The sequence below is a fragment of the Malurus melanocephalus genome, unplaced genomic scaffold (genome assembly GCF_030028575.1).
Source record: "Malurus melanocephalus ecotype Western Australia unplaced genomic scaffold, MMel_1.1 scaffold_3, whole genome shotgun sequence".
NCBI lineage: Eukaryota > Metazoa > Chordata > Aves > Passeriformes > Maluridae > Malurus > Malurus melanocephalus.
Window position 1 is genome coordinate 5,778,914 of NW_026623235.1, and position 25,236 is coordinate 5,804,149.

At 40.6% G+C, this 25,236-nt stretch overlaps 1 protein-coding gene across 1 annotated transcript in view; it reads left to right on the top strand.

The window, feature by feature from the left end:
• Window positions 1-25,236, top strand: part of FER1L6 (fer-1 like family member 6) — a 62,281-nt gene that overhangs the window by 15,782 nt on the left and 21,263 nt on the right. Inside the window, exons 9-28 of the mRNA XM_057367543.1 lie at window positions 660-846; window positions 2,450-2,642; window positions 2,896-3,245; window positions 6,629-6,737; window positions 8,489-8,669; window positions 11,597-11,717; window positions 12,984-13,084; window positions 13,749-13,839; window positions 14,598-14,717; window positions 15,850-16,002; window positions 17,279-17,465; window positions 18,023-18,147; window positions 20,047-20,181; window positions 20,630-20,779; window positions 21,356-21,466; window positions 22,503-22,664; window positions 23,807-23,990; window positions 24,178-24,362; window positions 24,910-25,032; window positions 25,165-25,204. Coding sequence (XP_057223526.1) covers window positions 660-846; window positions 2,450-2,642; window positions 2,896-3,245; window positions 6,629-6,737; window positions 8,489-8,669; window positions 11,597-11,717; window positions 12,984-13,084; window positions 13,749-13,839; window positions 14,598-14,717; window positions 15,850-16,002; window positions 17,279-17,465; window positions 18,023-18,147; window positions 20,047-20,181; window positions 20,630-20,779; window positions 21,356-21,466; window positions 22,503-22,664; window positions 23,807-23,990; window positions 24,178-24,362; window positions 24,910-25,032; window positions 25,165-25,204 — 3,008 coding nt within the window. The remainder of the gene's footprint in view (window positions 1-659; window positions 847-2,449; window positions 2,643-2,895; window positions 3,246-6,628; window positions 6,738-8,488; window positions 8,670-11,596; window positions 11,718-12,983; window positions 13,085-13,748; window positions 13,840-14,597; window positions 14,718-15,849; window positions 16,003-17,278; window positions 17,466-18,022; window positions 18,148-20,046; window positions 20,182-20,629; window positions 20,780-21,355; window positions 21,467-22,502; window positions 22,665-23,806; window positions 23,991-24,177; window positions 24,363-24,909; window positions 25,033-25,164; window positions 25,205-25,236) is intronic.

The window sequence follows — 25,236 nt, forward strand, 5'->3', positions numbered from 1 at the left end:
TCAGGTTTATCATTTTCCTTGTAAAATACAGACATTCAAGGTGGTAAATATGCTACCAGCATACTTTAAATTTTGCTGAGGCAATGTTTCTGGCCAGGGCTGACATCCTGGACCCAGTCTGTGGAAAGTCATCAAGCTGATGGAGGACTGGAGCACATGTTCTGTGGGGAAAGGTGGTGGGTGTTGGTTTTTTGAGCTTAAAGAAGAGCATATGAAAGGGTATCCTACATGAAGATGGCAGAGACAGACTCTTTTCAGATGMAAGGCTCTTTACAGTAAAATGATAAGAGGCTTTGCAGGCATGTAAGAACAGAGGAATTTCAGAACAGATTTTTTTTTAACATAGAGGTCATCAAGTGAAACAGGGCCCCAAAGAGAGTCGCGAATCTTTATCCTTTATTCAGAATTTACTGGACTAGGTCCTGAGAACCTCCTCTGACTGGACCTGATTCTATATCACATAGACAAGTTTGCTGAGTAATGCAATCATTTTCTCATGGTAAAAAGATTTTTTTTTTCCAAATAAAAAAGCAAATTCACGCACATTTTTGTGCCTTCTTAGGTGCATGCTAACTTTAGGCCACGATGTTTTGGAAAAAATATCACCTTATTGTCCAAGTTTTCAATTTTAAGAAAACAGCCTTCTCTTTTCCTTTCAGGAATCTCTTGATCCCCAAAGGGTTTCCATCTGAAAGACCATGGGCCAGATTTTATGTSAGAATTTACAAGGCAGAAGGGCTTCCGAAGATGAACTCAAGCATCATGGCCAATGTCACCAAAGCATTCATAGGCGACAGTAAGGACCTTGTGGATCCCTATGTGGTGGTCATGTTTGCAGGTCAAATGGTAATTGGGATCCTCTTGATCACAAAAGCAGGCCTTCTTTCYTATTAGCTGTGCTACAGGCAGGTGATTATGCTGATGTCCTTAAACTTATAGTTACATAAATTAGATACAACGTGTATTTTGGTCATCAGAAAATGTTCAGTTCTTAAATTATGGAGAAATAAAGTCATGGAAACACTTAGTGCCAGCAGATCTAATATCAGCCTCACAGCAGTAGGTTAGAGGCAGGCAGCAGGAGGGGAAAGAGAATTCTGTAGCACTGTTACTAAAACATCGAGTTACAAGGCAGTGATTTACCCAGTATGGTATTAGGTGTGTGCAGTGTTCTGATCTCCCGGGAGGGAAATAAAGAAGCAGGACTGAAATCAGTGAGGATGGTTCAATCAGAGGTTTAGGGCTGTGTATTGATTTCTGAATTACTCTGCTGAAATTCTCAGCTTTCTGGTGGGTAGAGTAAGAATTTTAGCAGATTGGCACAGTGTTGCCTGGCTTCATTGCTCCCAGAGGAACTTCAACATCAAACATGGTCTGACAGATTACTGCTAAGAAGGGTTTTTGACTTTGGTGGAAGAGGACTGACTGTAGAGGAAGTCCAGGGAACTGGTTCCCCTGGGGTACAGCCTTGAAACACCATGTCAGGGAGTCTGTCTTGATTATTGGTGAAAATGAACAAAGGTTCAAAATGGAAATTATTTTAAACCAGCAATATTTCCTGTGTTCAAGGAAGCTTTAGGGACAGCTCCAGTTAGTCGTCTCCAGACAATTCAGGCATGAGAATGAGGCTCTTGGTGCTAATTTCATGTTATTTCCTGAATCCAAATAGCAAAGTACTGCTTCTTAAACTACTGTGTGTTAAAACAGGCAAACATATGCAGCACTTTAGGGTTCAATAGCAGGATAAAGAAGACATAGAAAAATGGTTCACTGATGGGAGTTTCCCACTGGTGTGCAAAATATGGTTTTATAGGCAGCGTTGGTGGGTTTTCTGACTCAGTTSTCCCCACCTAGTGTGAAAGCAGAAGTTATGCCACAGCCAGTGACTGCACAGACAGTGATCCAGTCCTGCCATCTCCTTCAGGRCAGGAGGAACAGCTCTGGGACCTACACCTCTTGCACATAGTCATATGTCCAGAACATGAACCACAAAAATTGTATTTTATGCTAGATAAATAGCCTCAYTTAAGGTAATCCCATTGGTATATGCAGCCTGGCATCTGTCATGAATTTAGTTCTTTATGAGAAATAATGAGCTGTATCACCGCTGCCCAGATATTTCAAAAGACATTTGAAGTTGTRCAGTTTGTAGCAGAAATGCCAAAGTCTGGCTTTAAAGACACATTTTGTGGGTAAGGGCCCAGAAGAAACAGATTTTATTCCAGGCTCTGCTGCGTGCAGGTGAGAATTCTTTAGCCATAATGTGGTCTTTTGTTAGATATGGGGGACAAAATGAACAAGCTAATAGAAAAGCTAAAGTACTTTCAAGATAGGATATTTGGGCTTTAAATTGGTCAGAGATGTTGCTAAATGCAATTTCTGCTATACTCATTGCCATTCTCCAGAATTTGACCCCTCTGGAGTTGAATTTGCTGGACTTTCATTTCAGGGCCGGACGACRGTACAAAAGAACTGTGCAGACCCGGTGTGGCACGAACAGATTATCTTCAAAGAAATGTTCCCTCCACTCTGCCGAAGAGTTAAAATCCAGGTCTGGGATGAAGGCAGCATGAATGATGTGGCCTTAGCCACCCACTTCATTGATTTGAAGAAAATATCAAATGAACAAGACGGCGACAAAGGTAAAGGGGAARATGTCTGTTCCAGGATATCTCTCTAAGGTAAAATCTACCTGCATGGGATCTTAGCACTGGCTAATGCTATTTCAGGGATGTCCAGAGTTCATGTGTTAGTTCTGAGACACCTTCTGTTGCTTAATTTTGCATTATATTACATAGTGCTCAGTGGGTGGGGGCTCTCACATTGTTGGGGTAGACAATGAGGAGGGCACCCTAACACCTTACAGAAAAACCACAAAAGRCACTTTGTCTCCAGGGTTTTTGCCTACATTTGGGCCTGCCTGGATCAATCTCTATGGCTCACCCAGGAACCACAGCCTCATTGATGACCACCAGGAGCTTAATGAAGGGTTTGGAGAAGGGGTCTCCTTCAGGGGACGTCTGTTCCTTGAGATTGCTGTGGAGATACTTTCAGGAGGAGCCCGTGAGTCCAAGTTTTCGAGTATTATCAAGGATATCAAATTGCCATCTAAAAGTAAAGACTTCAAAGGACTCAAAGGAAAAGACAAAACTGAGAAAGCAGGAGAGGATCGAAAGTCAGCTTCTCCTTCAGACAAGATGAACTCAACTGAAGTGGAAGTCGAGCCATTTGATGTACCTTTAGAGGTCAGTATGATGTTAASAGATTGGTTGTCATGTGTCTCTAAACCTCCAAGGATGGTGTAACCTGTAACTCAAAAAACTCTCAAATAGGACTTGGTGTCCACAAAACTTGGTCTCATGTCCTGCTATCCCTTCTGCTTTAGCTGCATCCACATGTTCCTACTAGAAACTTACCTGATGTAATATCTACCAATGGACAGAGAGCCAGTGTGGGCAGCTGGGAATTATAAAGCCTGGCTTCCTGCATTTGTTCAAGAAAATCTGTAGTTGTCAATTGAAGTCAATAGAGAATCACTGACACAGAATTTGTGCAAATGCAGAGAGAGATAGATACAGCCCAGCCTGATTTAGTCTCCTCCTTTAATCTGCATTGCCAGTGTGGTGTTTGGTGTTTGTAATAACCTGTTTAGAAGAGGACCTGAAAATGATGTGCTCAGTTTCAACCAGTGTTAATTGAGGCTGTTTGCCTAATTCCACCTGTGGTATAGGATGATATCATGGGAGGATCTGTGCTGTGGTGCTCTGGGAAAGTTGGGCAGTTGTGGGAGGGTGTGTGGGCTTGGGAGCTGAGCCAGCATTTGAGCTTTGGTTCTCTGCTCTGTCATGTCATTGTCTGGGAGCAACAGAAATTGCTGTGCTCTCTTTTTTTTTAACCCAATAAAGAGGAAAAAATATTCTTCAAACCGATTTTCCTCCCACTTCAATACATCTACTACAACTACCTGAAAGGAGATTATGGTGAGGTGGGGATTGGCCTCTTCTCCCARTCAACYAGCAATMGGACAAGGGGAAATGGCCAYATGTTGTGYCAGGGGAGGTTCAGGGTAGATATTGGGATAAATRTCTTCACTGAGGGAGTGGTTAARCATTGGAACAGKTTCCCCAGRGAAGTGGKGKAGTCAYSATTGCTGGAAGTGTTCAAAAATTGAGTCCATGTGGTGTTTTGTGATATGGTTTATTKGGCACRTTCAGTCAAATTYGGACTTGATGATCCTGGAGATCTTTTCCAACCTTCATAATCCTGTGATTCTATGTCATTGATCAAAACTTTGGCTTTTATAGTGGTAGTCCCACTTCAATGCTTAAGATATTTGTGTCCCTTATTAGATCTGATTCTTGGTCTTTCAACTCCATCTCTACAAGTAAATAGGAGAGGAGCAATTGCTCTTGATCTTGAGGGCTAGCCTTAGCAAGTGCTCTTCCTTGGATTGTGCCCTGGCATTTCTGGAATGAGGGCTGTCTGGAGTGGGTCAAGGAGTGTGTTAGCAGAGAACTGGTGTGGATAATTGCAAGCCAGTTGTGTGAACTTGTGCCCTGCTCTTACTTTATTTACTCACGTACTTGTAAATTACCACTGTCCCTCAGTCTCTGAAGACTGTAATYGAGTCTTCAAAGACATCTATTTCCATATAAATTTTCCTTCATAAGCAAAAAAATCCATTATTATGAATAGCTCAGACACTACAGTCTTWGTTCCTGGCTAAATATGCCAGGCAGAGAAACTGCTGTAACACCAGCAAACATTAATACTAATAATAAGGATTTATTTCTGGCTGTTGTGTGTCAGTTTCAAATAGAGAATGAGTAAAAGGCAACAACATGATGGAGTGATGTTTGATATTTTTTGGTTTTGACATTCAGCAATATTTCACGCTAAAGTAGACAGTAATTGTATTACAACTCTGAAAGGAAAAGCAGGAAYTATAGATGTTACCAATAATGCGAAAAATGTCTCATAGAGCCTCAGAGACAACAGAGGTAAATCCATCCCCACAGCACAACTTTATTGACCTATTCTGACAGCAAGAAGATATTAAAATTTGTTTTCTTTATAATGGCTGATAGATGTGTGTGTCATAATCTCTGAGCCTTGACTTTATTAGACCCCCTATGCTCTGGGTTTCACACTGGAAAAGTAGAAAAGTTAGTCTGGAGTTGCAATCTGTTTGTGATGTTGACTTTGATATATGATACTGCTAATCCTTTCACTGAAGTCCTATGCTCTTTTGCTGTGTGTAGCAGRGGTTTTTCAAAATGAAGAGATCATGAGCTGTGTCAAAAACTCTTTCTGATTTGCAAGAAGTCAGGGAAATGAATATTCTTATAGAGATGATGTTTTATTTATTGCCTCTTTCACATTGCAGAAGAAGCCAGTACTGATCTTGCCTAATGGGCCACAGTTTGCAGGTGTTGTGAAATGAGAAGGAAAGGGAAACTTGAGRTGTAAATCTGGGGAGTCAGGGTGTAAATTTGGGGAGAACTCAAACCATAAACTAAATCTCYTTTGAGCTTAATCTTGGCGTGGGGCTAGTAGCTTTTTTTGTTAATGACCCAAGAGCGCCAGCAGTGTGAACTCGCCCTCTTTGAGTGAGAGTCCATGCCAGGGACAAGCAGATACTGGGTCTCCAGTGGGTGTAAACAGAGCCTAGCAGAGCCTTAAAGCTCCACAAAAGGCTTTTCAGAATCTGCTGCTTTGTTGTGATCCTTTGGTCCCCCTGCTTCCAAGTTCTGTCAAAAGCTGAAAACAAGGTTAGTGGGTTGCTGGTTTCTGGGAGGTAATGCCAGGGAAGGCAAAGAGGGGAACTTCCCCTTCCAACACTGAGATCCCACCTTTGGGCTYGTGGTTTAAAATACAGCAGAGTAAAAACCTTGAGATGGAGCACTTTGTGTCAGTAGGCTTTTGCACACGTTTGCCTTTTAATGTGGACACCAGGAGTCTTTGAGTTGCTGGGAGCTGAATGTCAAAGTCTTGACTTAGAGCAAGGTTAAAATCTTGATAGTACAAGCATGTGGGCAGTGGGATAAAGTCATCCTGGGGAAAGCAGGACTGGCTGAGCACTCCCCTGCCTGGATGCTTTATGATGGCAGCATTTACTACTGCAATGCACAGGGAGACTGCGGCCACACTCCCTGGTAAATGACTAAAATCGGGATGGGGRTATTTTGTTGATGCACTAAAACAGTGCCCGTAGACTGCCCTTGAACTGCCATGGATATAAAGTCTGAATGATGGTATAAGAGTTTGTGAAGATGCTGGAATCATGTAAATAGAGACTGCTGGTGAAGGACAGTATAAAGTGAGGAGTAATGACTTTTATGTAACCAGTTATGATATAACTGGACAAAATACTGACAAAACCAAAGTCACACAAGCATAACAATTTCTCAGAGAAGAGCTATTATTACTTCTTTTACTTCTTTCAACAAAATRTGCCTCACTGACCACCTCAGMCTAATTCCAACAAAATGTGCCTCACTGACCACCTCAGACCTRKAGATCTATGGRAGTAACRTAACTTCAGAGRCTTACARAGAYTGCTTTATGCTGTAAAAAAATAGCAGAAAGTAAAATAAATGCCAACATTTTCCTCCTTCTTCTCCAATAGATCTATGAAGAAAAATTTGAGGAATTCCTTCTCTTTGGGACATTTTTTGAAGCGACAATGATTGATAGGAGATTTGGGGACAAGCCAATAACCTTTGAGGTTTCTGTTGGTAAGTGTRTTAAACTCTTATTCAAAGCAGAGAGGGAGCCTCAGGAGCAAGGGGATGAAAGGTGTTACTGACTGGCTCAGGAATCAGCCTTAGAGTAGAGCTTACATTTTAGTTAAACCCTAATTATCATTTTTCTGGATAACAGTCAAGCTGGGCATACCGATGCCTAGCTGACTTACTCCCAAAATGCCCTGTGTTAATACAAATCCTCTCATCTGCTATACAGAGCAACTTAGCCASTATTTAGCTTCTTAATCTCTTGGGAAACTAAACTCAATTTACTTCAGKCAGTTCATTCTGTTTCATTCTGTTGCAATTAATCCCCAGCTGTGAGGGAGCCCTTTGTAGGGAGCATCCCTGTCCATTTTCTTGGCCAACCCCATTGAGCCACACGTGGGACTGTGGGTGTTGCAGGGGGGTGAAGTACAGCCAAGACTCAAATTGCACACACCAGCTTGTGCTGACATCCTCCTGGTAAGTCCTTTCCTCTTCCAGTGGAAAGCAGGACCATACTCCATGAGCTCCTCATCAYGCAGCTAAATTGTTCCTGGAAGAAGACTAGAGAAAAAATTAAGACATTTTCATGAGCATTGAGTGCATATATTCAAAGCAGAAGAATTTTCTCTTAAGAGAGAGGCTTGAATTGCTGTCATTTCCTGTGCAGGGGCTTGATCATCTCTGTAGCAGACCCACCAAGAATCCAGGTACACAGCAGCACGCTCATGCCTCCAGTCTTTGTGCTCGTGACCGTGACCGTGCTCAGATTAAGGCTGTGTGTGCAGGGAGAGATGCTGTGGCAAACAGGGAAATCAATGAGGGATCCTGATTCCTGCTGAAACATAGCAGGAAGCAGAGCTGAGAATGACAAGAAGCTCATTTAGATAATTCGATGAGAAATTATAGCGATTTTTGTCAGAATTAAAACTAAAGATTAATCTGGCTGTGAATTCTGGACCTGAATATCTATTAGCTACCTGTGTAGTTGAAATTTGGACCCAAATTTGGCAAGTGGCCATTATTTACATGAAAGACTGAAACAGAAATCCAGTTCAGCATGTCATATGAGATGATTCAGCACATTCTTCTCCTGCGGGAAATGTTTTCTTCCTCTCTCTTTCAAAATCTCTAATTATCAGTTTGATGGATGTACCTCTTTACCAGTGTTGATAATTGCTCTTTAAGGCAAAATTCTATCGGGGAAGATGATTGTATCATTAGCAGACTTGTCTGGCATCAGGCTTGAAGCTGAGGTCTCAAGGCATTGTTGTTACTAACTTTGCAATCCTACTTACTATGAAAAATTTGTTTAAAAATGAGTTCATCACTTTTGAGCTCAGGTTTTGAAATGATCATCCTTATGTTGTGAAGAAGACATTCATTTTCTGTGTGAATCAAYCCCATATCAGGGCTCCTGAGTATAGAAACATCAACAGCAGTATTGTTTTGGTTTCTGAATTTCTTTAGCAAAAGCTGAGGGTCCTGGAGGCAGCAGCCAGTCGATCACTTAGTGATGTGATGTGTTAGACAAATGTCACATGGGACGGGTAAGGAAGCACTGTCCTGGAACCTGACATTCCAGGGACAAACATAACCTGTCACAACCTTTATAAACTGTGGTGTTGTTAAAACAGCTGAATGAATGGGAAGGGACAAAGATTTTCCACTGTTATGGCTGGTTATTTTCTTTTTAAAAACCTCTTTCATGTTTACCATCTCCAAGTTAATCATCTCCTGTAACCATGGGTCTCCAGGTAACTTTGGAAGTACTGCTGACGGGGTGTCAGCAGCAGCTGCAGGGAAAAAGAAGACACATAATGGAGAAGCAGAAGAAAGTCTTCTTCATGAGGGGGAGGATGACATTTTTCATGACCTTGGAGTACCCCTGATATCTACCACACCCCCCGAGAAGCCACTGATCCCAGGTGGGAACAGGTGAGGATCTGTGTTTCAAAACCTCATCATGTAGAACTCTTGTTCCTATTTTATAATCTTGTAGGACTCATTGATAAAACCTGCCAGCATTAAACAGATTGGGTGAATTGGAGGCTTTTAGCTCCTCAATTACATCTTTCACAGCAGTAAATTTTGTATTCTTCACTGAAGTGAACAGGCTCTGAGCCATTTTATACTCATCTGATCTTGGCCTCATGGGCTCTTGAACGCAGTGTTACACCTATCATACATTGGGAAACTACAGGAAAATCAACCTTTCCAGTGCCATCCCCGGTTTAGGGTCCCACACTGTGATCACAAGTAACATGCAGTCAGTGACCAGCTCCAGAAGCACAATATCACATGTAAAATATGGAAATCTGATCAAGGCAAAGTCAGCTTCCCAGAACACCTTCCAGAACTCATATTAACAGATACAGACTCAAACAGCAAGTAGTAATGAAAATAGGAGGAAATAGTCCTTGAGAAAAGGAATGGAGCAATGGATGAAAACCAGCAGAAAAGTTCTTCKAAATGGCCTTGTTTATAAACCGAAGTGTAAAGGTTTAATTAATTTGAAAGATGCTAATAAAAAGAAATATTTTCTTTGTTGCTTTGGTGGGTAGAAGAATCCCTGATGTTGGTGACAGCCAAGATAGATGGTTCCTCTTTCTTTAGAAGGCCAAGCAGTCTATAGGTGAAAGGACCAGGTGGGAAATATCAGCCTGGATCTGTTTGGTTTCTGGATGTCTCTAAATCTAAAAARCACTTTCATTCTTTCCTGCAATGAATGACTTAGTTGGTTTAAATAAGAGCTAGTGAAAGAAAACAAGAATGGAAATACCACAATAAAGAATTTTGTTTCTGCAGCAAGTAAATAAGGACAGGGGGAAAACTGAGTGCTTGGTAGTGCTTTMCTTGTTAGCAGAGCTGCAGATTTGTGTACATGCAGAGGATTATTATCCTCCCTGAGAGAATCTGGGATTTTTTAGTTTTTCCCTTAACAAGAATTTAGATTTAAAGAACCATTGTAAAAGAATTAATCACTCTTCCAATCTGCTATTTGATTCTTGTCTCACTCCAGTATTAATGAAGTTTGCTCTCATTAAAGATCTCTTTTCCTCAAATTTATGCAGAATGCTGCATCTTCTATTCCCTCCAGTGATATCTRAAACAGTTTGGCCAGCCACAGATACCAATTAATGAGCTTTTCACTGTCTTCTCATAATGGCATCTTACTGGTCTCACCACAGGATATTTTTAGTATTAATGAGTACTTTATGGGATATCTAGTAGTTTAGATAAACTGCGTTTTAGGTTCATAAATGAGCAATGGAAAACAATAAGAAGCGTATGTTTTGGAGAGTAAAACCACTAAATAAATAAAGGAACAGGCAGAACAATAAGATTTCTAAAGCAGACACCATGAAACTGCCAGTTTTCCACATTTATGTCAAAACTTATACTAAGGATAAGCTAACACTGAAAAAGTGATTCCTCAAAATTGTGATAGTGGGAATAATAGACATGAAATTGCAATTTTCCATTTGAATTTCAATTTTTTCATGGCTATATACTCTTCTTAGTAAATCCAATGAAAASACTCATAAGCTCTATGAATTTCAGGTTAAGATGTTCAGGCCCTGGGAGATGGTTGAATTGATTTTCTCTCTTATGAAAGCACCTAAGTTAATGACACCCAAGGCCTGTGTAGCACTGCTGTGCACCAAATTCARTGGGTAATGCTCACCTTGTTATTGGTTATTGAGTTGAGAGTAAATGGAAAATTCTCTTTCTCTTTTTATGTCACATAAGGCAATAAAACAAGGCTGTAGAGAGGATATTAATCTTTTTAAACAGAAAAGATTCACTCATAAACTTCTTAGGGATGTGTGTGTCTAAGTTAGGATTCACCRATGTGGCTCTCAAGAGCAGCAAGTGATTTGGTTTCCATGGTTGGGGCGTGGTGATCAAATGTGGCCAGTTCTATCTRAGATCACTGAGGCTGTTAGAGCCATGGCCAGAGGAACATGAAGTGGTTTATGGACCTTCATATGCATTAAAAAGGTCTCCACTGTCCCACCATTAGTACAGAAAATGTCAAATTGTCAAATCTAGTGTGGCTGAGCAATTTAAGTTTCATAAGGCTGTAGTGTTTACATAAAGGAGGACAATGCAATTGTTGGGTACATGAACTGACACAGTATCTGTCAGCTCTGATCAAAGCATGGGGCTTTGGGGCAGCTCTGCAGAGCCTCTGCTTAGGCTGGCACCCTGCTCATCTTTACAGTACAAGACACTCAAGCAGCTGAACACACAAAGAAAGCAGTTACAAAAAGAGCCATTATTACAATTTGGACCTGAGATTAAAAGTGAGAAGAAAGAGTGCAGTGGATGCATTTTCCCACTGAGTTATTATGAGTTTGGTATCATTTTTACTAAGCAGGGTCTTGCAGGTCAGCTTTGACAGGGAATGTCAGTCTCCACAAACTCCAAAAAAGAGCATCTTGTGAAAGTAATGTGATGCTGAGACTTTGCCATGCCTCTCCCACTGTGCAGTGTGTGGAACCATTGCTTTTGAAGTGGTGATCAGCTATTAATCTTTGCTCCTTTCCCCCTTGTGGCTTCCCACTCTTAATTGTATTTCAGAGCTTCTCTGCATGCCTCTTTGTCTGGCTGTTCTTTCTCACCGGAAAGCACTGAAATGATATCCATTGACTTCAAGTTTTTCTTTTCAGAGACCTCACAAGTCGCACAAGCGATGTTTGTGTTTGCTCTTCCTAGGATTTACTGGTTAGCACATGTAAACACAACCTGTTGTGCCTATGGTTTCTGTGCTGTGAGAACACCACACCATTTTTCTTTGCTCTGCTCCCCTTGAACTGCTCTGCCACCTTCATGATCTTCTCCCTGCTTGGTTTTCCCAGGAGCTACCAGTACCTGCCATATGATGAGAGGAAGCCCTGTGTCTGTGTAAAGAGCTACTGGGGCAGCCAGACCTTTCGGCTGTACTTTTCCAACACCCTTGAGAAAATGGCAGATCACCTGGTAAGTGGCAACCATCTCCCAGGCTCGTGTACTCAGCAAAGTATGGCAGTGAGAGGCCACATTTCTCAAATCAGGCATTCAAAATTTCCCCCAGCTGCATTCCTTCCTGTTCATTTTATGAGAAAGTAGATATTAACCCTTACCTTTTTTCTCCCCGAGTTGCTTTGAATCTTAAGTATTCCTCACCACAATTTTTTTGGCCATAAGTCTGCCTTTTTCCTCAGCCATGTTTTAGTCTTTGCAAAAACATTCCAACAATTAAAATKTGAGATACAGAGTAATTCTGTTTCCTATGGCTCTTTCTCTAATGTCTAATGCCAAATGTCTATGCTGGGCACTCCTTAAAGGACAATATTTGCTACTAATTTTCTTAAAAACATTGAGCCAGACAGATGGCATTTCATCTTATGAGCAGTCATTGTGATGCCTTAGTCATTGTGTTTTCCCATAATGATGCTTTTTTCCTACTCTTGTTTAAAGTTAACAATCAACAGTCTTGACAAAGTAGGTTTTTTTTTGTTTGATTTTTTTTTAAAGTGACTTCTAAGTCACTGTTGAATATTTTAATGTGGGGGACTCAGATTAAGAGGCTGATTCATCTCTCATTTATCCTCATTTATCATAAGCAGCAACACTGAAGTCACACTTATGCAAGGCTGTACCACAAAAAGACAGTGACTTATAAGCCAACATTTTGAACCCARCTATTTGAAATTAAGCACCTGAATATACATACGTGGAGAGATATGTTGGTCAGTGCACGTGAGCACCCACAGGCCTTGCTGGAAATCCAGATATTTAGTTTAGTTTGTAAGAAMAGACTCCATTTCTCACGGATAACAGTAGATTTTTGTGATGGACCTGGCATATAGATTCAAGTAACCACTGAAGTTTAAGATGTTGACTCCAGCACCTTGATAAAGTTCAGCAGCAGGATTAGAAACAGAACCAAGAATTACTAGCTTTTTTCTCCTACCTGGCAAATAATGTTTCCCACTGATTGATCTTCCACAATGAAGTAAGAACACAAAGTAGCTCCAAGCAGTAATAGCTTGGACTAGTAATTGGAAAGGCTGAGGAAAGGTCAAAATATACTGCTGGAGTGTTTTCTCTGTGCACTTCAAACACAGTGATATATCAAAGGTTCTTTCTGTCAGCCCCATAGTTGCCTCCCTCACTCTTGCCAGTCATAAATGGTGCTGCAGCATCGACAGAATGACTGAGTGCCCTCCTGCACATAACAGCTTCCTCATGTGTTTTTCATAGGAAGAATCATTAGAGCAAGTAAAGGACTTGATCAAGGTTTCAGAGACTGCAGCTGAGGAAAAAATGAAGAAGACTCTTAATGGTTTTATCAATCAAAGCAGGTAATAACATTTACTAGATGCATACAGAAAATCAAATTTAGTGTTGGCTACAAATTCAAGACTAGACAAGGAAACTGATGATAACTTTAAAAAAGTACAGTACACTTACTGAGGTATATATTTTATTTATTCTGCTGTAAAAGCAAAGGCCTTCTCAAATTGCAGTTTCTGTTTAGACAGAGAAAATACTTTATTGTTATTTTCAATATTCAGTATTGAAAATAGATGGCTGACAATCATTGTCATACCATTTTGGCTTTCTGTACTCTAAGAATATGAGGTATATGTGGTAAGCAGGATTTAATAAGGTTACAATGCAGCGTGATAGATACACTGTAAAAAAACAGGAAGGGTTAATACAAAAACAAAGGATATCACCTAAGTCACCCAGTGGGCTCTGTATCAAATGACATGATTGGGCTCAAAATCAATATAACCCCTTATTTCTAGAYATTACTAACCCATTTCTGTGAAGTGTGGTGCAGAGGTTTTGGACTCTGTTCTTTGAATCTTATAGTTGTATAATTTTAGAGATTTTGAGCATCTTTGTCTTCTGGTTCACGTACTGCAGCAGACKCCGAACATTCCAATGTATTTTTGCACATCATTATTGTCACATTAAACAAATAACACGTTTAAAAGACCTGTTATTCATTTGTCCTAGGGCATTCATGGTCATTGCTGAAAAGAAGCCCAAAGGGTTGAACTCCACTGCTTTGGACAAAAAGAGGCTCATGCTGTTTAAGCAAGAGCTGGTATGTGTATTCTTTTCCTATAAGCATTGATTCAATGATGATTACTGAAAGCACAGTGATTGTGACATTTTATTTACTATTTGATTGCATCAYACAGGAATGCTTTGTAATTCATACGAATATAGTATCCCTAAACATTTTTTTAATAAATCCCACTGTGCTTAAAAAAGTGTTATAAGGTTGACTAAAATAAATCAGGTGTTGTTTTTAAATACGAATAAGACATTATAATAATGAGATTATTTTTCTTGTCCATGCATCTTAAAATGGAATGATGGTGAGTTCAGTGGAAAGCCACCAAACTAACACTGCTGTTAGGTGTTTAACTACTGGGGTGGTGCTGAACTTCATGACTAGTAAAGTTTGGCATTTGATATTCCTGGACCTGGTAATCTTCAAGGAACCAGTGAGAAGAAACCAAACTGGGTGGAGGTCATTTGAATGCTTATTAGGTTTATTTACTGTTTGTAGCAGAAAAGGTTGTGCCTTCCGTCAGGATCAAGGGCTGGCAATTCCATGAGCAATCACATTTTTCTTAGGACTTCCATGCAGGCAATATACACACAGAAGCAAAATGGGAGACATTCACTTTTTATGTTATCCAGCTCCAAAAAATTGATCAGCTTCTGCAGTGACAAAGGAACTTTGAACAAAGTGTCTGCATCTTGTCTTTTCAACTTGACTCTAAGATTGTTTCTCTTCCAATTCAAACTACTTGGTAACAGATGAAAAGTATATATTGTCTTTCTTGACTGCAGGAAGCAATGTCCAGTGATGCCAAGGGAATTGTTCAGCAGCAGAAAAAGAAGATGCCACTGGATGAAATGATTCGTGAGACTCAGAGCTTTATAGATAAAATTCGATTCTTGGTTGATGAGGTAATCCACAGAGAATTCRRAAAAAAAATKAAAATCCAGGATTTGGCTTTAATTTTTATAATCCCATACAAACAWTAAATCCTGGCTTGGTTATCCAAAGAGTTCTGCTTTGGATACCTGGACCCAATCCTGTTTTGCATTAAATGGAGCTGTTAACAAATCAGGGTAGGAAACATTGGTCTGTGTGGTATGGAGAGGATGCACCACAGATATAGATACACACACATATATATATATATATATATATATATATATATGTATGTATGTATGTATGTATGTATGTATGTATGTATTTAATAAGGTCATGCTGTGTCTGGTGGCTTGGGGAAGCCAGCTTTCTGATCTGAACTGTCTCCACCTATATGGACATAGTGATTTGGACTGATATGAGCTCAGAGGTGTTTATATTATTTAGCCTGAGAATAACAGAAGAATTGACATATTTGGTCAGGCCAAAATCCAGCCACTGGAGAGCTGCCCATCCGTGTTAGCAAACCAAACAGGGCTGTGGCTGTTCCCTGGCTCGGGGAGCAAGTGGCACAGTGGCATGGTTTGCACCCCACACACAAATTCTCCTTTTTCCTAAAATAGTGTCCCTGCTTACAGTTCYTACAGGGAGAAGCCCCTTGGCTGGTCTTTGTTTCAAACCATACTGAGGCTTTGCTTGGAGAAACAACATCTAGAACAGGGCAAGGTGATCCCACTGAGCACCCTCACAAGCAGAAAATCTGATCATGTACCAGTGCTTGAGTTTGGTCCTGGTCCTTTTTGGTTTGCTGGTAGAGATGAAGTTGATGGCATTTCCATGGTAGTTACTTATGGAGTCTGTTCCTGGGACAGAGTTCTTAAGATTCTTAATTTTAGTTTATCCAGATTCTTAATTTTAGTTTCTCCTGAAATGGTTTATGAAGTGGGTGCTCCTTGATCACTCTACAAAGCTCTTTAATTTCAGCTGTAATTAGAAGTGGAGGTGTGAACTGCAAAGCATAAAGTGACAGCCTTRGTTCAGGTGCACATCTGCCACTCCACAGGAGCTGTGAGGGAATCAGCTCTTCGTAAGAGTGTTTCAACAAAAAGAAATAATGGCTTATAGAAAGAATTCAGTTTTAGTTCAATATTCCTCATTTAACAGCCACAGAATACGGTGCCTGATGTGTTCATCTGGATGATCAGCAACAACAAGAGAGTTGCATATGCAAGAGTTCCAGCAAAAAACATCCTCTACTCCCCAGCAAAAGAGCAGAGAGGCAAGGACTGTGGGAAGATTAAAACCCATTTCCTGAAAGTAAGTCTGTGGCACTCTGCAAACATGGGTAATGCCTGGGGAGAATTTGGTATTAAAATTTCTTCCAGGGATTATATGTTATAGATTCATCTTTGTAATGTAAAAGTATGTACACATTTGTATCTGTCATTCATTAATATTTGCTTCTCACATTTATGCTTGTCATTCTTTAAGCACTCTATCATTGCCAGTCTTTTGATGTATGAGGAATTAATTCCCTTACTACTTGTTATTGCAAGTATAGAACATKGTTTATCAATGGCTCTATAAATAAATTAAAAGAAAAGGTACAGCCCCTCTGCTGGCAAAACTGTTAGAATGCAGTGCATGAAAGTCTGGAGAGATCAGCACACAGCAACTCAGCAAGCAAACCCASGTATTCAGGGGTAACATAGGAATTATTTATGCTTCCTATTTAAAATGTGCCTAGGTTTGTGCAATATATATCCAGAACACTATTATGGRATTATTCATGTTGAAGGAAATCCTTAGCCTACAGTGGGATATTGTGCAATGTAATTGTTACTGGCCATCAGGAAAAACCCAAACACTCCAGATAACAGTAACTCCATATAATGACTTTTTAGTGGTTTTTCACCTTGARCTGTTGGGAGAAGTCCCCTAAAGCACAGCTRAAGAGTGGMTAAMAACATCTAAGCTCCTGAGATAGTTRCCATAGGTACTTGTTAAGCAAAGCAYTATTTGCCTGCATSAAATAAAATATTCCACWATTAACTMTCCAGCTCCTTCAGTACGAGGMATTATCTTAGGAGCAGAMAATACTAAACTCTGAACTTAGCARATTTAGATGAAGTGGGAAGGAAGARTAAGGAAATAGTAGGTCAAGACTAGTAACATTTTTTCGTGGAAATGTTTTCTGGCCTGCATAATGGAGTAATATTTTTAGTAAAGCATGGGACTAACTACTGGAGACCAGCAAAACTGCATGAAGTGGAAAGTGGGCTGAAGTCTGGGCAAAGTAAGGTATAAGATAGCACTTATATGTGGGAAGCTATAAGATATCCTACACAAATCTCTGCATATTAGACAGTCTGCAGTTTGCATAGACTGTCAGTTGAGCAAACTACCAATTCCKTCCCTAAGAACCACAGGAGTTTCTAGAGCTAAATGAGTCTCAGTGCTACTCACTGTGGAGAAATGCCATTTATCAGTGTATCAGCTCTGAGAACGCTTCTTTATTTCACTCTGGCTTGGTCAGGCTGAGCATCCAGCCATCTCTCTTGAGCTTATTGGTGATGTTGGATTTTTTCTTCAGTTACCAGGCAAGCGCCCGCTGGGCTGGACTGTGCAAGCAAAGGTGGACATTTACCTATGGCTTGGACCTGCCAGCTATGCCCACAGTGCCATGGACAATTTGCCTGTGGGATATGAGATTGAATTACCATCTAACACAAACTCAGGACATAGTGTGGTGCCCTCACCTGCTTGCCTGCTGTATAAAAGTAAGGCATTGTTTCTTCTCTGTGTTAGTGATGAAGACAAATGGCCCCAAAAGCTCTAGCCAGAGGGTGGCAGATCCCCTATATAAAATAACTGTTCTAAGGTGATAATTGCTTCCCTTCTTCCCATCAGAAAAGGCTGGTTTTGTTGCCARGTCATCAGTTCTGCCACTGACACTTTGTAGGTGTCAGGGAAAGAAAGAACTTGCTGGATTGCAATTTCTGTTCCCTGCTGTGCTGTCTCCTTGTAGAGAAGCATCCCTCAGTTCTGCTGATGAATCTACTGCATAGAACACCTCTTAGATAAAGAGTGATGGGAGATAAAAACTAGCTCTTAAGAGCCTTGCAGTAGAGACTTACATCAGTCATTGATTTTAAGTGAATTCRGATGTCTTGTACAACTTCCAAGTGTCTCAGCTGATCCTTTAGTGAGACAGCACTAGCAACAGTTCCCCTTGTCAGATCCTGGCTRGACAGCAGCTGAATCTTCCCTCCGTACCTGTGTTCTGCCCTCTCTCCACGGAGCTGACTGAGTTACTGTTTTCTCTGCCCTGGTGTAGCCTCGCACCTCTTCCAGCTGAGAGCCCACATGTACCAGGCCAGGGGGCTCATTGCTGCTGACAGCACCGGACTTTCYGATCCTTTTGCAAAAGTTACTTTCACATCACGCTGCCAGACCACAAAGGTAAGTTCCAAAGTCTGTTTTTGTGATTGAAAAGTCCTTTTTTTCTGATTAAGCTATGAAATTGGAAAACCTTGGTTTTGCAAGGAGATATCTAGCAGGAAGAGTTAGATGCCTGCTTGAAAGAGCAGATCCTGAGAGTCCACTGCAAACAAAGCAAAAGTTTACATGCTTCCCACTACTCTAACCTGAGGTACAGCAGTACTAGTTTATTTTAGCTCAGATAGCAGATTCTCTGGGTCTACTAGGACTTAGTAGTAAGTGCACCTTTCTCTGTATCTTTTTTTTTAAGTGTTTTAATTTGAGCTGTTGTCATTGCTTTTTACAAAGGTGTGTATAAAGATGATCTTTATGGCTCTTTTTCCCTCTGGCCATTTCATTCAGTCATTGAGCAAAGTGRAGACCATTATATGGGTTCTGTAGCCATGTGAGCCAGCACGGCCCTTTGTGACAGAATTTGGCAAAGCTCACTGGTGGATTGGAAATGAGCTGAAAACACAGAGGTAGGAGACTTAAATGCTGCCAAAATGTGCCCACAGGGAATGGTCTCCAATCTCCCTCAGGAAACTGGAGGGATCAAATGTTCCCCTGCCTCTAGAGAGAAGTGAAAACTTCTACAGAGTTTCAGCAAGAAGAGTTGAAGCATAGCCCTGTCAATAGCCCTGTCAAGTGAGCAGGACAGTCCCTCACAGAACATGAAGACTGATTTTCAAAGGTCCTGAGCCCTCTACAGCCACCCTGGAGTTAAAATTGGGCAGGAATTCTGATAATCATCCCAGAAGCAGAATTTGCTGAGCCAAATGTGGTCTTTCTTCATCCCAAATATGGCCTTGGGTCAGAAAAAGTATTTAACCCTTCCATTGAGCTCCTCTGCCCAAAACTTCACAGAAGACTGTTTTAATTTAATTAACTCTAAAATTCCTCTGACAACTCATTTTGTTACCAAGCAAATTCTGTTGCATGTGCCAAAGGGAGAAAGAAATAAAAACCTTTCTCTAAGTTGTAGATGMCTGTTTGTGCTGCTTTTGCTTCAAGATTATTAATTTATTTTTTCCTGTAATTTGATTTTATCTTCTAATCCAATTAAATCCAATTAAATTAGTGTCTAGATGTACCAGATCATGGAAAGCAGAATTTGGCCCAGGAAAAATAGGGGTTTATAGGCACAGAAGTGTTAGGTTTATTCACTGCCTGAATAAAATATTGCAGCTGATAACTTGCATATTTTTATAAGAGTGTCAGCCAAGTGTCAGTAAACCAGTCAAGAATCTTATTTCCATTCAAAAGAATGATAGSAGGTTGAGTCATTTTGCAGTTGGCACATTTTTCCTCTTAAAATGTTATCTTTGTTAAATATATTTTCTGCCTACACAGTTAAAACATTGTCTGTGATGAAATGCCATAAGCATCCAAATATTCTGAATTACAACAAATTAAAAACTTTTGATTTATTATGAGTGATTCATGAAAATATCTTTTTTTTTATAAATTGTTAAGTGTCATTACACAGAACTGAAAATAAGATTTAAAAAAAAGTACCCCAGAGAAGTGAAAACTGGCCTTAGTTAAGGCAAAGGCTGTATTTTAATAGCATTGACCATGTGCCTGCTTTCCTAAGCAGCAGCTTTCTTCTAAATTTAATGCTGAGGTTTGTCTACTCAGACTGGTTGTCATGCATTGATATGTTTGTCAAGGATTTGTGAGGCAAACAGGGAAATGGATAATTTGGAGACAGCAGTCTCAAAGTGAAAGATTCATCTTCTTCTGGCTGGGAGAAGCTGCTGAAAAAYGCTGTGTCTCAGACATGACATTGATCAGGCTGTGGGAAAGGATGTCACCAACCAATCCTGCTGAAGGTTGCCCAACCAACCAGCTCATTAAACATTTCCTCACTTCCCTTAGATAATTTCTCAGACATTATCCCCCACCTGGAACCAGACACTGCTCTTTGACAACGTTGTGCTTCACGGMGACAGAGAGGAGATCGCCCAGTTCCCACCGGAGATCGTCATCGAGCTGTACGATGATGACGCCGTGGTAAACTCAAAATTCTTCTCACTAAAARCCTGGCCTCTTACATCTTACTGCAAGTGTGAAAGCAAAGCTGAGTCCCTGAATAGGCATTAAATGGATCACCTTGCTGAATAGAGCTCAGTGTTAYTGTTACCGGCTTACAGAAATCAGAAGCATCTTGCCCCCAGGTTCCTTGAACATAACTGTAAATATTTTATCTAAGTCTGGGTCAAGACCGTGCAGACACTGACACAGTCTCACTGACTGAATATAGAGCTCAGAAATTTTGGATACTCTGAAGAATCAATAAGTACTCAGCTCTTCCTCTTCTAGCTGCTTTGCATCTATCTTACCTTGGCCTTTCCTTTGGAAGAAGGGTTTTTTTCATAAATACTAAACTCTGCGTCATCTTGGCTTCTATAACCCTTGTGAAATCCAAATGCTTTTGACCCCTGTGCTCTCCTTTATTTAGGGCAAGGCAGAATATATTGGGTCTACAGTGGCTGCCCCTGTGGTGAGACTTGCTCATGAAAACTATGAACCACCAAAACTTTGTTACCACCCAGTGTACTGTGGAAGTCTTTCAGGAGGAGATCTTCTTGCCACATTTGAGCTTCTGGAGGTAAATTTGACTTTCTCGACAATGATACTTTTATACCCCGGGCTCACAAAAGCTGTCATGGCATGCAATAATGTAGGAACACTATTCCATATCAGCTGGAGAATATTATGTCTTTCTGGCAAATGTGTGGTTTMACTGATGTGCACTGTCTGTTCACCAGCCCTTTTTTACTAGAATTAGATCTGGAATCTTCCTGTGGAAGTCTTCCAAGCAGTTTTGCCCAGGGTTTTAGTTAAACAGAATTATCATGCTTTCTATTTTTAGTAAATWGAATTACCGTGCTTCAGTACATGCATGTCTTTAGGGCAAGCTATGTCCTACCAGGACAAAGGAGCTTTTTTTTGGAAAGGTGCATTAACCCAATCTGTTGACTACTCTTTCTGCCCTGTGTTTTAGCATTGCAGCATGAGAGAGCATTTTGGGTCACATTCCTTTCACAGTGCAACTGTTCTGCTCTGCAACGTGTCCTATAAAACTGCACTAAACTGGTGTGTTCCATTGCCGTTCACAAATACTTCTGATACTGACTTTACTCTTCCAAAAACCAGACTAAGTTAAAAATGCTTCATTTTTCAGATTCCTGAGTCAGATCCAGACAGACTTCCCCCACTGGATCCACCAGATATTGGCCAGATTTACCCAGTCCCAGCCAACATACGGCCTGTTTTAAGYAAATACAGAGTGGAGGTGARATACTTTGAATATTTCCCTTTYCTAATCTYWTTKCCTTTTATTCTCTTATTGAACTGTWACACTAAGTGATGATGATTTTAAAAYCCTAATCAGTAGGAATTCCATGAAAATAGCATATAGATCCCAAAATAAATGTGGTTGGCTCAGACCAAATTGTTTCCTTGGTGCTGGGCATGCAAGGCTGTGTTTCCAGTGAGGTCAGCAGGGGCTGTGTCTGTCCTGACCTGCTGGGAAGGGGCTGCTCCTGTGGCACAGCACAATCTGTGCAGCCCTCAGGAGATGGACAATTGWCAGAGCTGAAGTTTGGCAACAGCMATCSCACAGGCTTTTTCTGTTTCCCAGACTTCAGCCAAATGATGCCTTCTGCCTGCATACAAATGTCCACCACATCTTCTCCACTCTTCTCTCTTGTYCATTTCTCCATGCCAAGTCAGACTCTGCTTGGGTTACCTGATGGCCCTTCCCCAGAAATCCTTTTTCAGGAGTCCAGAAGGAATTCCAGCTTTGCATTCAAAGATCCAACAACTGAGCTACTGAAAAGGAGAGAACAGTTAGTTAAACTATTGCTTTCTAAAAATAAGAATAAGGTTTCCTTAGCAGTATTCTTTTGTTTTACATCTGCTATTGCAAGGTAAATAACCCCATTAACTACTCTGAAGATGGAAAACAGACAAACTAATCCTTAAACTTAGGTGTTTCTTTAAGTRTTGTGCAATGAAGGCCTGCCCCTGCTGCTTGCYTGCTTTGTGCTGCTTGTACCTTTATATATCACATTGCTGCATTCATCCCCATGAGCTGCTGGCARTAACTCCTTGAGAACAGTTGGATGTTATAGATTGTTTTAACTTCCATCATTAATTTTGACCATTATTGATTATCAGATTTATGTTGGGTTTTGGTTTTGGTTTTGGTTTGTTTTTCTGGTAGTTATGCACTGCCAATGGGATGTGCAGTGATAGGATCCCAGTAGTGGTTTCCCCAGACTGAGAGGTTTCTGCAGGTTAACAGTTTTTCTCTCTGCAYACCACAGGTCCTGTTCTGGGGKGTTCGAGAGCTCAAGAAAGTCCAGCTCCTCTCGGTAGATCGTCCTCAGGTTCTCATCGAGTGTGCGGGGAAAGGAGTCAAATCCTCTGTCATACAGAGCTACAAGAAAAATCCCAATTTCACTGGCCTTGCAGACTGGTTTGAAGTGGTGTGTAGAGCATTCTGCTCCTTGCTTGTTTGCTCTCTCATTAGGCAAGGTGTTAATTACCACTGTACTCCATTTTTTRTCAAATAATTTCCTCTGTGTCTTGATTAAATTGTAAGGGACATCATTTCTCATGCAAAAGCTACTGATTTGAAAATGCTTTAAAAGTCTTCTGCTACAACCATATGATGAAAGAAGATTATGTTCTTCATGTTATGCCCCAAGYATACAAGGAAATGTGTTGTAATCATATTTTTACTGATAGGTTGGAACATAYGGACATTATATACAGGAGTGTAATTAGTACTTTTTCACCCTCCTTTCCCATTTTTCTGGGTAGTGTTCAATTTTCTGTATTTTCTTTTCATTCTTTTAACTTTCCTTRTGTGTTACTGGACTGTTAATGGGATTGATCATTTCTGGTTTATGAGTTCAGGACCTTTTCACATYGTCACCCTCTCTTTTATGAACTGCAGAGTCATGTATCACCGTTTGGTTGGGTTATAAGAGTGGGCACTTTCAGTGGACGGAAGTCAGCACTAGAATAAAACAGCCTGTTCCATTTGCTCATGTTGCTAGGATCACTAGAGAATTTTATTTATACAAGAAAAGGATATCAAAACAATAACATGGATACTGAAGTACAGCTTCTGCAATATTTTTAGCTTCTATTGTAAATGTCCTAAGAGCTTTTTTCCCCTTGTTAGTTCATCYTATAAGGCATTAACCACCCAGGGTAGGCACCTCATGGCTGGGCAAACTGAGGCAGGTAGGGTTAAGATCTTCAACACAGCAGAAGTGACTTTAAGACTCACAGCTTCCAACACAGCATTTTTTCCTTCTGAACATTCCTGATTCTTACAGTTTATTCCAAAAAGAGATCCCATATGACAGCATGGRATTCAGCTCAGCAGCACAGTCTGTACAGTCCACTCTGTATTCTTACGAACAAGACTTTCTCCAGATTTTGCAGAAAGCCAAAACCATATTGCCTGTGTTGAATGCATTCTGCATTTTGAGAATGTTAATAGCTGAGGAGGAGAAGGAGGGAGGAGTAAAAGCCTCATTGCTGTGCCTGAGAATTATTCTATACATGTTCCGTATTCTTTACCGATTCTCATGCTGCTGTCCATCCTCTGCACCAGGAGCTGCCTGAAAATGAGCTCTTGCACCCACCCCTGAGCATCTGCGTGGTCGACTGGAGAGCGTTTGGGAGGAGTACACTTGTTGGAACTCATACCATCAATTGTCTTAAGCAATTCCTGTGCAAAACCCCRTTGGGTCCTCAAGCAGCATCTAACAGAGCAGACATTGCAGAAATTGAGAAAGGTCAGTGTTCAATTCCGACCCCAAGTGAAAAGACAAAGGACCTGCTTAGATGCTTACACTGAGAGGTGTGCTTTATCGTGTCGAGCATATGGTCAAACCCTTAATCACATGATTCTTTGATGATCATCAAATGCTGTAATAGTATTTCTGGCAAAATCTTACCTAACTTGCAAARTTTCCATCTCAGCTTCAYCTGAGTYATCCCAGCCTGCTGAGTTATCMCAAGAAGAATCATTTTTAGCCGATCACGTCTATGCTGAGGTGCAGCGGGGTAAATGGACAGTGGCAGAGCCAGACCCATCCCTCACAGCAATTCCTGCCACTGAACCAGAGCACTCTGCCTCTGAGCCAGGGAAAGAGAGGAAACAGAAGGTGGGTACAGCTGAAGCTGCCAGATAACTTTCTCCTGAATCTTACAGACTTTAGCCCTTCTTGCTGACCTCAGGCTTACAGATTCTGGGTACTGATGTTAACACCTACACTATCTTACTGGCCCTCAAAAGAGCTAGTTAACAATGTGGCAGCTTTGACACCATGCAATTTCATGACTTCTACTAAAAGATTCTTAAAATACTTGCAGACTCAAGTGGGAGAAGCCAATTTGTATCCCTTTTTGCATCCCTTAAAACACCATTACCTACTTACCTGTGTAGATTTTTCTGTTGTATGGGTTCCTTCTGTGGCAAAGTCTCCAATGCTAAAAGTCTTGGCATAGTCAGTAAAAAATATAGAGATAGCTTTAATAATATGATGATCACAATGAAGTGTCTTGGAGACAGAGACAGGAATTCATATTACATTTTGTTTACCTCAACCTTAGGAGGTTGAAATTTTCCATATTTRTATCTGTTCTTGTCTGATGTCATGAGTCAGGTGATAAGTTATAATGATTTCTAATGCWTTATCCATCATTTGGTAGGATATGAAAAAATCCATCCGACGGTCAACAAAGAGGAGAAAAAGAACAATTGCAGATGAATCAGCTGAAAATGTTATTGACTGGTGGTCAAAGTACTATGCTTCAGTGCTCAAAATGCAAAAGGTGAGTCACCCAGCATGCCCAAAACTCTCACAGATGAGCAATGTTGTAAAAGTTGATTTACTGCTGAATTGATTCCTTTTTGRTATTACACTCATAATGAGGAGTTTGTTCATTGTGTTTTTCTTTTGAAAGGCAAAAGGAATTTTTTCCAATGAAGGAAAACCTGAAGACCGTAAGTAAATTATTTGCATTTTTTCTATTATT